Source organism: Mycena indigotica (assembly GCF_014461135.1).
Source record: "Mycena indigotica strain 171206Taipei chromosome Unknown Mind.scaff0004, whole genome shotgun sequence".
NCBI classification, from domain to species: Eukaryota; Fungi; Basidiomycota; class Agaricomycetes; order Agaricales; family Mycenaceae; genus Mycena; species Mycena indigotica.
This window is the reverse complement of record NW_023503003.1, coordinates 5,105,562-5,119,474: the sequence shown is the minus strand read 5'-3', so window position 1 is coordinate 5,119,474 and position 13,913 is coordinate 5,105,562. Positions and strand designations below refer to the sequence as shown.

The window sequence follows — 13,913 nt, the reverse complement described above, 5'->3', positions numbered from 1 at the left end:
GCACCCCCAAACCCGAATCTACTCACGATTTACTTGCTTCCATCCATAATGGAGACTATGTTGTACCACTCACAGATAGTTTCGTCGTCGTCCCTCATCGCAGTCGCTGCTTGATATACCTGGTTGTTACTGTCAGCAGCGGCTGCAGTATTTGTGTTCTTGTCCCTTGTTTTTCTAGCTACCGTTATTTGAAAAATATACCACACGCCAGCTACGATATCATGTTTTGGACCGACATTTAGGGCTTAGATCCTGCTCTTCGCCGAGTTCAAGGGAGTTCACTGGGGGACTCGCCATGTGATGAGCATGTTTCTTTCCCTCTCTTCGAAAAATATGGAACGAAGCGCCATCAGTCACATCACAAGTAACGCGACTCTCTTCCCATCTCCCAATGGCCACCCAGATGAGCTCTCCTGCGAGGGGGTTGCCTCCGAGCAGCATGCCCGATCCTACATCGTCCGCTGCTGCGCGACCAACAACAAATGCATTATCGATGGACGAAGATGAGCAAGAAGGTCAAGAACAAGAAAATAGTGGTGGTGGCAGGAGACGCGGTCGTCAGCAACGAACCCAGCCAAACGACGTTCCTCGTGTGAAAGATGATGTTGGAGCAAGCGTAACCCAGGCTTTTGAGCTGTTTCTACGGACGTGAGTTGCCATTCGTCTTGTCTGGGGTGTTGGTGACAAGATCGCGTCTAATAGGTATACTGAAGGGGTCGCGTTAGCCCCCACACCTGGTTCAGAGGGCGATGTTCCGGATGCACAAGCTGACGAGCTACTCTATATCGTGCAGATTCGCGATATGGCCCTCCACAACATCACCACTCTTTACGTCGACTTCACCCATGTCCTCCTGAAGGACGATGTGCTTGCCGGCGCGATTCAACGGCAGTACTACCGTTTCGTTCCATTTTTGCAACAAGCGGTCGTCAATCTGGTCGGCGAATATGTGCCAGAATACCTCAAAGAAAACCCCAGCCAGGCAAACACCGATTCGGCGAACCACAAGGCACGCGAATTCAATGTCGCTTTTTATAGCCTCCCTCTGGTCTCCGGCATCCGCAGTCTGAGGACAGAGAAGATCGGGACTCTCATGAGCATCAGCGGAACTGTGACGCGGACGAGCGAAGTCAGACCAGAGTTGCTATCAGGCACCTTCGTCTGCGAAGTCTGCAGTGGAGTGGTGACAGATATTGAGCAACAGTTCAAATACACTGAGGTGCGTACCCTATTTTCAAACGTGTTTGTTATGCTCGACTGACCTCTTTCAAGCCTTCATTATGTCCTAACCTCACCTGCGGCAATCGCACCGCTTGGAAACTGCAAATCGAAAACTCGAAATTTACTGACTGGCAAAAGCTCCGTATCCAAGAAAACCCCTCCGAAATCCCAACTGGCTCAATGCCACGGTCGCTTGATGTTATCCTTCGGTCTGAAATGGTCGAACGTGCAAAGGCCGGGGACAAATGCACGTTTACGGGAACCTTCATCGTTATTCCCGATGTTAGCCAACTCGGATTACCTGGAGGAAATCAAGCCCAACTTCAACGCGATGCGAGTCGTGGAAGTGGAAGAGCGGTAACGGGTGGGATTAGTGGAGGTGTTACGGGCTTGAAGAGTCTGGGTGTGCGGGACCTGCAGTACAAGACTGCGTTTTTGGCGTGTATGGTGACTGACTCGGATGCGAGGGTATGGTCTTCTACTTTATTCTCTCTCCTATAACTAATGTTTTGTTCCGTAGAGTGGGGCAAACCTGAGAGGCGAAGAGGATATTGCGGACTCTATGGAGGATGAAGAATCTGACGAAGAAGAATCGGCACAGGAAAAGGCTAATCGCACTCCTGAGGAGAGACACGAAAAGCGGATCCGACAAGCCCTCATCAACACGTTCACGGAGCAAGAGTTTGACGAACTCAAGAGTATGCTTCATGGAGATCATATCTACCATCGTCTCGTCCAGAGCATCGCTCCAACCGTATACGGTCATGAAATAGTGAAGAAGGGTATTCTTCTGCAGTTGATGGGTGGTGTCCACAAGGAAACTCCCGAAGGCATGCATCTTCGTGGAGACATCAATATCTGTATTGTGGGGGACCCGTCAACATCAAAATCGCAGTTCCTCAAGTAAGTAACCGCTTGCTCGCGCCGAATTCTAGTTTTCTCATACCCAAATTCTAGATATGTCTGTTCGTTCTCTCCCAGAGCAGTTTACACTTCCGGCAAAGCCTCTTCTGCTGCCGGTCTTACGGCCGCTGTCGTCAAAGACGAGGAAACGGGTGATTTCACCATCGAAGCTGGTGCACTCATGTTGGCGGACAACGGCATCTGCGCTATCGACGAATTCGACAAGATGGACATCAGTGACCAAGTCGCTATTCACGAAGCCATGGAACAACAGACGATATCGATTGCAAAAGCCGGTATTCATGCTACACTCAATGCACGAACGTCGATTCTTGCGGCTGCGAATCCGATTGGAGGAAGATACGACCGGAAAAAGTCCCTCAGGAGTAATGTGCAGATGACTTCGCCCATTATGAGTCGTTTTGACCTCTTCTTTGTGGTACTCGACGAATGCGACGAGAAGACCGATCTCAACATTGCCCGGCATATCGTCAATGTCCACCGATTCCAAAACGAGGCTATTAATCCTGAATTCAGTACGGAGGCTTTGCAGAGGTATATTCGTTATGCGAGGACGTTCAATCCCAAGGTAACTAACTTGGCCCTAAACTTGCAATTGTTTTACAAAGACGTTATAGCTTTCGCCCGAAGCAGCTGACATCCTCGTCGAAAAGTACCGGATTCTTCGACAAGACGACTCGACTGGTCTGGGACGAAATTCATATAGGATAACGGTCCGACAACTGGAGAGCATGATTCGACTTTGCGAAGCCATAGCGCGGGCCAACTGCAAATCTATCATTGACCCATCAATGGTGCGGGAGGCGTATAGTCTGCTTCGACAGTCGATTATCCACGTTGAGCAAGACGACATCGACTTTGACGAGGAGGAGCTGCGTGGGGAGCGAGGAGATGCGCCTAGACCGACAGCCACAAACGACGGTCAGACACAGGACGAAACTGATGGTGATGTGGAGATGTCCATGGACGATACCGATGGACACTCGATCCCAGTGACGACCATTCACCGCCAAGCACCAGTTGCAAGCTCAGAGTCAGACCCGACGAATGCGAGCACGAGCGACCAGCCTCAGCCAGGCCCCGCCCCGCCGAAACGACGGATGATCATCACCCACGATCAGTTCATAACTCTCCAGAGCTTGATTGTGCTGCATGTCTCGTCTGTGGAGCAGGAAACGGGGCTGGGTGTGGACAGGGACGATCTGATAGACTGGTACTTGGAGCTGAAAGAGCCAGACATGCAGGACGAAGCGGATGCGGACTACGAAAAGGAGTTGATTACCAAGATGCTCAGAAAGCTCGTCAAGGACAACTATCTCCTCGAAGTCAAGGGCGACGTGCAGGAATCGCTCCCGTCAATGGAGGAAGAGAGCCAACCAACAGACAGTGAAAACGTCAAAGTCCACTATATGGTCCATCCGTCAGTAGATATGGAGGGTTCCTCATTCGCGTCGACTATGTAAAATTCTGAATCTGTTGTTGTATTTTGTAGCGTAGAACAGCCTTGCTTTGAATCTGCTTTCTTTCTGATGACATCAGCGCTTATTCATCATGTTCATGTTGTTCCCCCACTGTGAACCAACAAATCGAAGACTCAAAACAGGGCGCCTTAGTCTGGTCTTGACTCCGCATTCCTACAGGCACTGCCTTCTCCAACTTGTTCCAGTCTTAGACTAAATTAGTTCGTCATGACTCTGTGTGTGGGCGTTTTCGACTTCGAATTCTCGAAGTTTAGCTGCGCCTCTAATCCCACGGTTTGTTCTCCTTTTATGCTTCGATTAGCATCCCACTCTTTGTCTTGCTATTGACCACAGGGCCCTCGTCCTGCAATGCCGCCCTCTCGTCGCTCACACAAAACAAGCAGGCTTGCGGTCCCAGAGTCAGACCTTTCCAGATCTCCCACCCCGAGTCAACAACATCATAAATCCACCGAGTCACAGCTTCAGCCTATGCAGTTTGTCTGTCTCTTGGGAGTCATGGGCTGCTTCTGAACGCCTTATATAGGCTGGCGAAATCGTCCACGGACTCCCGCTCTTGGAGCAACCACGAAATTCCTGCGCCGGCCAAAAAATCTGCAGCCCGTTGTTCAGCATCGACGACGAGAAAGCCCCGCCGGAAGAAAAAAGGCAATTTACCTTGGCCACTGGGCGGAACGAGGGGTCGCTTACTTCGTCGTAGACGCAGACACGGGTGGGCTCAAACGTCCAGCGAACGCCTTCATAATCTTTCGGTGAGTCTATTATGTCGCGCTGCTATGCCCAGACTACAACTACGATGTCGCCACAGATCGGTTTACCTCAAGCAGCTGCCGTCGACCACAAGCGGAGAGGAGAAAGAGCTCCTTTACGTTGCAAATCTCTGGAAAGGTCTCTCGCCGGACCAAAGAGCGCCGTATGAACAGCTGTCGAAAGCGGGACGAGAGAGATATCGAAATTTGAAGCGCTTGGCCACAACTGTGCCACAAGAGCCTGGCTGTGTCGCCACCCCAAGCAACGTGCTGCAAGTTATAATTGGGCAGCAGCTCAACTTCAAGTTGGAAGTCGATAACATCCAGTTGGACGAAGAGCATAAGCGCTGTCAGATGAGCGACTGTGACGCTGAAGGTCGTGCCCCAAGCGGAGTTGAGGTTAAAAATACTACGATGTGGTCTGGCGGTCTCGACGCGGGCCGATGCGACGTTGTTTTGCGATCGCCTCCCAAGAGGCCCGGGACGGATGGACAGTATGATCTAGAGCTATTATACCACATCCCGCTGCCGCCGCACTGGCAGCCTGTCGAGCTCGCCAGTATGAGGACAATTTGCCTCGAGTCGTTCACTGCCTTGCTGGAAAGCCAGTACTCGCTTGATCGGCAGAACCCCAACTACAACAAAGAAGATGTTTTGACTCGAATTGACAAACAAGGATTTCCGGTTGCATTAACGGTGGAATGGGAACTTAATCGTGCTAGTACGCGTCCAACTACCAGTAATAGCCTGGCGTCATTGAGAACACATTGGGACGAGTTGGCAAGGTCTACGTTTCCGAAAAAGAAGGGCAAGACCATAATGAGCAATCCTGATCATATCGACTGCCAGGAAGATCCAGGATACTTTACAAGTACAGAATAAGTTCCAATAATGTTTGTTTTACTATTAGCTTTGTGTGCCCATATAACAGCTATCCTTGGATTACATAACAATCAAATCAGGCTGTTTTTCAGAGAAGGCTTCGGTTGGGGCCCACGAACACGAACGAAATACGTGGCGCAGTGGCTAATGCCAGGACGTTGGACGTTATGTCAGCCTTGGCTGAGTAAGAGCACCATTCGCGCGACGTCATGCGGCCTGTAACTGCCGTTGAAACGACCATAGATAAACCGACAGAAAGTTGGAAAACCCTTGGAAAACCCATCGAAGATGGACTCCAGCAGTCTCCAGCTGAACGAATTAGCCCTGATTCTGTCCGTCTCCGGAGTAACCACTCTCACCGTACGTCTCTGCAGCAATCTATTGAGGGTCTTGTGATTGAACTGACTCGCAAAGGTCTTTTTTTCTGGCGCTCTGACTGTCGCGCTACCGACAATCGGAAAAGACCTCAGCTTCAGGCAAGCCGACTTGCAATGGCCGCTTAACGTCTACGCGTGAGTTTTTATGGTCCTTTTCACCGGCCGGCTCACCCTCCGAGAGGCTTTCGTATGGGTGTTTGGTGCTGTTCTGCGGAAGACTGGGAGATATTCTCGGAGGTCGATTCATGTTCTTGACTGGGTCAATATGGTTTGCGATATGGTTAGTCTTGTTCCCCCTCCACAAAAAATCTTCCAACGCACAACTAGGAGTCTTGCTACCGCATTCGCTCCAACCAGCGGCTCCTTTATTGGTTTCGTCGCGCTGACCGGAATCGGGGCTGCTGCAAACACTCCAAGCGGCATCGGGCTTCTGTCTGCCTTCTTCCCTCCTGGTGCGTTTTTTAAGGCAATATTTTCGTTGGATTGAACGATCGTCAAGGCCGTAAGCGGAATGTAGCGTATGGCGTTCTCGGAGCTGGACAGCCTCTAGGCTTCATCCTCGGCCTCCTACTTGGTGTGTAGTCCGTAAATTTCGCTGACCAGGGGCTTACTTTCGTCAGGTGGTGTATTAACACAAAGTAAAGCCACTTGGAGAGCCGTATTTTACATGCAGTCGGGGCTCGGCGTCATCTTCGTTATCCTCGGCTTTGCTTTCCTCATCCATCAACGGCCAGCGCAACGTTACAAGAAGGGCATCGATTGGGGCGGGGCGATACTGAGTGCGGCAGGCTTCGGAATGCTCACATATAGTCTCGCGTAAGTTCCTTCAGTTTCTTCGACGTGATTGCTCAATATTCCAGTGACTCCACGACTGCTCGCAAGGGATGGTCTACTCCGCAGATCCCCAGCCTTTTCACCGGCTCCGCGGTTGTGCTCGCCCTCTTCGTATTTTATGAACGCTACCGAGAGAAACGCAACCTCTCTGTTCTCTTGCCCATGTCGATCTGGAAGGGGAAGATGCTCAGCGTTCTTGGGATGCAGTTCTTCGTATGGTGGAGTACGTGTGTCTGTTTGTGTTGGTTAAATCTCTGACTGTGAGCAAAGGTTTCAACACTGTCACCTATTTCTCCACGCTATAGTGAGTCGATTCCGAGTCGGTTTCATTATATCCTAATATTCTCTTCAGCTACCAACAAGTTAATCAATTGAACGCTCTGCAAACTGCTGGTAGGTCTTTGGCTGCGAGCATTCTCTGACTCTTACACCGATCCTAGTGCGTTTTATTCCTATGACAATCGCCGGATTCCTCGTCAACCTTGTTACGGGCTACATCATGCATCGAGTCCCTGGCCAGCCCCTCCTTATGGTCGGCATCTTGGGCTGTGTGGTATGCTGTTCCTTTCTTTACTCCCACAAACTCCTCACGAGCTTTGGCAGATTGCTCCTCTCATATTCGCCACGATGAACGTCCACGCGTCATATTGGGCAACGGCCTTCCTTGTGATGATATTCGTCGTTGGCGCAGACGTCTGCTACCCTGTCGGAAACCTCTACCTTTCCTCCATGTTCGACAACGACTCGCAATCGCTGTCTGGCGGGCTCTTCAGCATCGCTGGTCGCGTAAGTCGATTATTATTTCCGCTCCAAATATACTGATCACCTGTTAGATCGGCACCTCCCTGGGCCTCGCAGTCACCTCGAGCGTCGCAACCGGCACCTCTCAAACATACCAACACGCCCATCCCCAACTGGCCATCGACTCGCCAGAGGTCCTCATGGTCGGATTCCGCAACGCTGCGTGGACGTGTTTTGCCGCCGGTGTTGTTAGTTTGTTAATCACCGCTGTGGGGATGCGTGGTATGGGCATCATTGGCCATACCAAGGAGGAAGACCCAGCGAAAGACGCGCCGCAATCTGACGCTGTCACGGAAGATGTTGCAATGCAAGATCTCGAGAGAGCGGCGACAACGCATTCGCATACGAGCGAAAAGACTGCTCCGGCAGTGGAAACCGCGAGCAGTAGTTCAAACAAATGAACACATATTAGCTATTTATAGATTGTCTATCAAGCATGGAGTCGCGAGCCAACAAAAAAAAACATTGCGGGTCAGACGCGATCACTTGTGCAAATTCCGCCTCCCATCAAAAACCTAAAATAGGAAGGAGGGTAATGATGATGACGGAGATGAGATTGATCACATCGACGCGATCACGCGAGTTCACGTGACGAAACAACTTGATGAAAAATAAATCTAAGATCTTGCGCCAAAATCGTTGAAGAGGCGGGACAATGCGGAGATTTCGAGCCCAGTAAGGCAAGTGGCACTGCCTTGCAAATGGCTTTGATCGCGTCCAAAGTTTGGACAAAGCACACTTCACGGACATGGTATAAAGAGGCAGCGCACTGGCTCAACATCACTGTCTGTCTCCTCCCGCTCTCTGCACATCCCACTAACGATGTCTATTACGCTCTACTACACGCCAACTGCGACCCCGTGTTCCTTCACCTCCAACGCGGTCCAAGAGCACTATGTCTGCCTGGCATCTGGGCCGCCTCGCACCTCCCCTAAGAGCGGAATTAAGGTCTACGTTGTTTGGGGAGGGCCACGTGGTACCACACTAGAGCAACTCACAGCAGGGACGGCCAAACGATTCGTCCTGAAGGTTGGCGTCCAGGAGCAGCAATGCCTGCTTCTCAGTCACGAGGCGGAAATCTACACCGAGGCATTGAAGGGCTTCGAGTACGCGCCAGAGTTTTATGGCGCTTTTTGCGGAAAGTACGGAAGCCACAACACGACTTGTTTGATGCTGGAGTGGGTTGGAGGGGGCTGTACCATCAGATCGAGCGAATTGCGGCTCGTCCCTTTCCCCCGCCTCGGTTAATTATTTGGCTGATACTGTATCACTCCTAGTCGACAAACCATCCTCGCCGTCTGCGCGCTGCACACTCAGGGTGCGTCTCCTCCTCTTTCACTTGCTGCAACACATATTCCTTCCAGCCAACATCCATCACCACCGTCTGGATGCCCGGTTCCCGCAACACATTATTCCTGTGGGCAAATCCGTGAAAATCATCGACTATACCACCGCTACCTGGCCACACCCGTGCCCCAACGCGTCGCCTTTGACCTCCGCAGGCTTAGTTGCATCAGACCACCAATGCACTGAGCTAAATATGACGGAAATGCACTATGGCGATCCAGCGCAGCCGGTGGCCTAACTTCCGAATTTGAGGGAAATCGACAACAGCAGGGTTCCACGAGACACTAAGCGTGTTTACTATTTGGGCGATTCACGAGTAGATCAGCAGAACTGTATAACAATTCCTTTCGTTTCGAGCCGCCTTCGCATGTCCCGGAGGCGTATGTCCGAGTGAAGAATTGGTTTTGTGTCCCATAGCTTGAGTGTGTGTAGATTGGGAAGTACCCCAGAGCAAAACACGTCCACATGGCGCCACAGATGCTCCCATTCTTCCGCCTCACCACCAAGGAACGGCGTATGCGACAAGCTGACCCCAATGCACTCCAGATTGGGGAAGGTTTCGTTCTCCTCGGCGACAAGGGCCGCAGTGATAAAGAGGTAGTAGTTTACCTGACGCAGCAGCGGACAACCACGCAGACAAGGCCCAAGATGGTCATCCAGAAGAAATCGGACGTGCTTTCCAAATTCGACAGTGGTCAGTCGCGAGCCCATCGTCTCCCAAAGAAGCCGCGAGCCAATACTACCTGTGACGAGTGGAGAGTCGAAGACAAAGTTTTCCAAAGCTGGTAATTCCCAGCGTTGCATAACGTGTCGAAGGAGGAGGGCGTCGGAAATATTGATTCTGAGTGTGCGTAGGCGGGGAAGATGTATACTCGCTGCTATATCGAGGCCATGGAAAGCCACGGCAGTAAAATGGCTGAACGCCCCGCCAACGAAGAGATATTCGATATTGGGGGCACGTTTTAGGACTGAAGTGAGTGAATTGATGCCTCCAGAGCGCGAGGCTTCGATGTAGTTCCACCAATCGAGCCGTTTGAGCTGGGGAAGCGGCGGACAAGTCGCGTCAAACTCAAAACGCGGGTTTCGCAGTGGGGAGGGGGCATATGGTGGTCGGACGAGAACAACTAGGTTAGGAAGCCGGCTGAGAATCTCGGTAGAGGGCATTGGCTTGTGTGTCTCTGTTGCAGTGGTGGTATATGGCACAACTGCCCGCCTGACCTGCTCTCAATTGAGCGCGATAACGGGTTTCACAGAGCACTTGCCCAGTTTGCATACTGGAGAGGCGACTTAGCGGTCTTGGACAGCTTGTAGTTGCGATATAGTCGCTCTAGAGCCCACGCTCGCCATTTGCGACACACGAGCACGAGCGTGAAGTAGTCGTGGCAGACTTTATTCTCATTGGCGACACCTGGAATCGGCTGAAACGGGGCATGGGAAACGGTAAAGGAGCGGTGGTTGTCTAGATGGTCGAAGACCTCCAGCCAGAGCTCAGTGGGAAGAGTTTCATGCGACAACATCGAGGATCGACACAAAATCTGAGTTAGTAATGCTGTGACAGATAGGCACTGGTGCTGTACGAGTCACGGCCCATTGATGGGCCGGCCCCAAAACGGCCCAGTGACAAAAAAGTTGCCTTCGGGCAAAATCCAATGCGCCCTCAGGGACGAAAGATCGTGCCCGAGGGCAATATTTTATGCTCCCTCAGGCATTCAATTTCATGCCTGGAGGCACAATTTCTGTTCCCTCAGGTGCAAGTGCATTGAACCTACAGTACATTATGTTTTGCCCCTTCAGTGTAAGTTCTGGTCACTGCAGGACAGCTCATTCTTGTTCCTGTAGTGAGTTTTGTTCTTTCCCTTCAGTAGCAAATAAAAATGCCCTCAGGCCTATCATTACTTGAAGAAACTGAGATGAATTCAAGTTACTTGTAATATAAAAAAAAGGCTACCATTCAAAATCCTGAAGCAAAGCACAATAGGCAAGTCACCAAATAACAGAGAAACAGCATGAAAACCAACAAGAGCAAGATGCTATAGGATAGGTCTAAATGGTTTGTACTTTGGCATCACTGATGTATATGATGATCTAAGAAATCCAAGCTGTAATTAATTGAGGACATTTTTAACCAGTCTGATACAACTTAATGAATTATCCCTTCATGAGATACATTGTGTTATGAGCAGAGAGTGGCTTAAATGAGTTGAAATGACATGTTATTTAAATTGCCTTTTTTGGAACACATCACCATCAAGTCCCCAGAGGTACTTATACGATGAAAATGCCTATAGTCAAGTTTTTTTATCCTTCAGGCACAATTATAAGTCCCTTCAGGTATAAATTGCAAGATGCCTTCAGGCAAGAACGAATGATGCCTATAGGCATGAATATTGAGACCTCAGGTGCAAATTTAAGTGCCTTCAGGTACGAATATAGGCACCTTCAGTCACAAATCAAATGTCCCTTCAGGCAAAATCAAAAAAGGGGCCGTTTTGGGGCCATTCGCCCGATTTGGACGGCCGTTTGTACAGCACTGGGTTTGGTCTCTGCTGTGACAGTGAAGTCACATTTGTGACTTCAAGTTGGGACTGCCTTCCACTAGTATGCTTCCCCACGACGCGCGCTATGTGAAGACAGTCACTTTATCGAAAGGGACTTTGCTAATCAATGCATAAATAACGCAGTTGTCAGAATTGCAACCGCTGATCGCGTCACTTGTCTTAGCCACTCATGGTCGCCCTTCAAGTTTTACGCGTCGTACTCCTCTCGACTGTATGGATCGGCCGCGTTTGCCTTGCGTATAGCAATATCTGCAAACAAGACAAGTCGCTGGACAAATTCTCCTGGGCAACGGTCAGTTGCATTGGCAGCTGAATCGACACCCTTGCACTCATTTGGAGCAAGATTAACCCATCTGAAGACCTTGTCTGGACAGAATGCTACGGCGACAAACACTGTGCGCGGCTGAAAGTGAGTACATAGCTAGCCTCCCTTACCGGCTGCCTGATGTCACAAGGTACCTTTGGATTACACAAATCCCAACGGCCCTTCGGCTGCTATCGCCATAGTCCGCGTCCACTCAGTCGTTTCTCACAACTCCCCAAGCTATCGAGGGCCCATATTAATTAATCCAGGTGGCCCCGGAGGCTCAGGCGTCGACATGGCCATCAACATCGGTAACCGACTCCAAACCATCGTTGGACCGGAGTTCGACATCATAGGATTTGACCCACGAGGTAAACCCATAACCGCGCGTTCAGTCTTAACTAACTCACTCACCCGCAGGCATTGCGCGCTCCATACCCCGTGCCAACTTTTTCTCGAGTCGGGCCGAACGAGCGTTGTTTGATGCGTGGAATATACCCTCACCAAACGCGTCAGCAGAGGTCCTCCCACGAATTTGGGCCCATGGGACTCTGATGGGGCAACTGGCACGTGGGAACGACGATGGGAGCCTGAAATTCATCCACACTGATTACACTGCCCGAGACATGCTGCGTATTGTCCAAAAGCACAACAGCGAGAAGCTGCAATACTGGGGCTTCTCGAGCGTTCTCACAGACTTATTCGGAAAGTTTCTTAGCTCGGGACAGATATGGCAGCGTCTTGGGAGCAACTTTTGCTGCAATGTTTCCAGTAAATCTACAGTCGTTGAAAGTGCCGCCAACTATTGCTGACATAACTCATTAGGATAATGTTGGACGGATTGTCATAGATGGAGTTACCGACGTGGACGATTACTATGCTAGTATGTCAGTCGGCTTCTCATTGTAGAGTCAATTCAGAGACCAAACAGCCAAGTGGTCCAACAGTTTACGAGACACTGATCAAGTGTTTCGAGCTTTTGCTGTTGGTTGTGCAGCTGCCGGTCCCTCTGGTTGCGCATTCTATTCCGGGAGTCCCGATCAAATCCTCACCAACATCGAAACTCTTGCCTCCTCTCTGCGTGCTCGACCCATTCCTATTCAAACAAGTACATCCCATGGGATTCTCGACTTCTCCGCTTTCCGAACCACGCTCTTCCGAAGTTTATATGTTCCCTATGCTCAATTTCCCACCCTGGCCAAAGCGCTAGCAAGCCTCGCGAGTGGAAACGCGTCAGACTTCTGGGAGTTGTCTTTGGTGGTGCGAGGAATGAGACAGCCGTTCCAATGTGGATGCAATCCCGGAGAATTCCAGTTCGAAAGCCTGGGTGAAGCGACCTGGGCGGTGTTATGTAACGATGGGGCCCAAATCTCGGCAGACTACGAGGATTTCGAGGCATACTATACTGAGTTGAGCAAGACTTCGACATTCGCTGATCAGTGGACGATGCCGCGCATGGGTTGCTTGTGAGTACTATTGGTCTGAAGTCATATATGGTCGATGCATTGGTTCAGGGAATGGCCAAAATTTCCGAAGACGAATTTTCAAGGTGCCTAGGTCATTTCAATTACCCATTGTGTGCTTACATCGACTCAGGACCGTTCACTGCCAACACGAGTTTCCCCTTACTGCTCATCGGTAATACCGGTGGTAAGCGTGCATCCACCATAAATCGTTGTTTTTCTCATCTAATGTAGACCCCGTGACTCCTCTGTGGTCGTAAGTCTCTTGCCACACACTTCGTTGGACGTCTGAATCCTTTTCAGAGCGCAAAAAGTGTCAAAGGGGTTCAAAGACTCGGTCGTCTTAACGCAAGACTCCTTTGGGGTGGGTGCAGGCCGGCTTACCAGACAACGGCTCATCGTTTCGCAGCATTGCTCACTTTCTGGCCCTTCACTATGTACCCACAAACACATTCGCGCGTATTTCCTTAACGGCACACTACCTGAGCTGGGGACTGTATGCTCTGTTGACACCCAGCTTTTCCCTGTTGCAAGTAGTCATTATGAGGAAGCCCAGGTAGTCCTGGGGCTGTTGACTGAGTCTGACATGGAGCTGTATCATAACGCACAACGTTTGTCGATGGAATTCCATGTGCCCATGTTCTAGCGTATCATTCTGCCCGGAACTCTTGCATGTCGGTTGAACGAGAATTCGTCTAAGACTCCAAAGACCTGTCCACACGTGCTTAAACCCTAGTCGATGCTGAAGGGCAGATATATTTTGTCCACCACCCACACTATCATCATCACAGAACTATGATGTAATCAGACTTCCATCACTCTCACTTTCATGCCCTCAACGAGACTGCGTACTTCGTTCCCTTCCCTATTGGCTCAACTGAACCACATAAAGCCCCGAAAGACTGGTTGTATCCCAAGATCAACCACTACTTTAGTCTCAACTATGGCGACACTCGAATCGCAAAGGAAATATGT

General features: G+C 50.5%; 4 protein-coding genes across 4 annotated transcripts; 3 read left to right on the top strand and 1 right to left on the bottom strand.

Moving 5' to 3' along the window:
• Nucleotides 1-391: 391 nt before the first annotated feature.
• Nucleotides 392-3,608, top strand: MIND_00539900 (DNA helicase; the record flags this gene model as incomplete). The annotated part of the gene is made up of 6 exons (XM_037362182.1): nt 392-648; nt 703-1,219; nt 1,273-1,689; nt 1,742-2,124; nt 2,179-2,713; nt 2,763-3,608. The coding sequence occupies 6 exons, from the start codon at nt 392-394 to the stop codon at nt 3,606-3,608; spliced, it is 2,955 nt and encodes a 984-aa protein (XP_037222474.1).
• Nucleotides 3,609-5,542: 1,934 nt separating this feature from the next.
• On the top strand, nt 5,543-7,667 carry MIND_00539800 (MFS domain-containing protein; the record flags this gene model as incomplete). Its single annotated transcript, XM_037362181.1, has 12 exons — nt 5,543-5,614; nt 5,669-5,766; nt 5,813-5,911; nt 5,959-6,083; nt 6,131-6,205; nt 6,252-6,447; nt 6,492-6,688; nt 6,736-6,769; nt 6,818-6,858; nt 6,906-7,018; nt 7,069-7,251; nt 7,299-7,667. The coding sequence occupies 12 exons, from the start codon at nt 5,543-5,545 to the stop codon at nt 7,665-7,667; spliced, it is 1,602 nt and encodes a 533-aa protein (XP_037222473.1).
• A 1,267-nt stretch (nt 7,668-8,934) lies between these two features.
• On the bottom strand, nt 8,935-10,130 carry MIND_00539700 (uncharacterized protein; the record flags this gene model as incomplete). The annotated part of the gene is made up of 2 exons (XM_037362180.1): nt 8,935-9,831; nt 9,876-10,130. The coding sequence occupies 2 exons, from the start codon at nt 10,128-10,130 to the stop codon at nt 8,935-8,937; spliced, it is 1,152 nt and encodes a 383-aa protein (XP_037222472.1).
• A 1,210-nt stretch (nt 10,131-11,340) lies between these two features.
• Nucleotides 11,341-13,584, top strand: MIND_00539600 (Abhydrolase-4 domain-containing protein; the record flags this gene model as incomplete). The annotated part of the gene is made up of 11 exons (XM_037362179.1): nt 11,341-11,463; nt 11,515-11,580; nt 11,627-11,846; nt 11,896-12,239; nt 12,301-12,358; nt 12,407-12,941; nt 12,990-13,024; nt 13,072-13,125; nt 13,173-13,194; nt 13,242-13,302; nt 13,348-13,584. The coding sequence occupies 11 exons, from the start codon at nt 11,341-11,343 to the stop codon at nt 13,582-13,584; spliced, it is 1,755 nt and encodes a 584-aa protein (XP_037222471.1).
• Between the last annotated feature and the right edge of the window lie 329 nt (nt 13,585-13,913).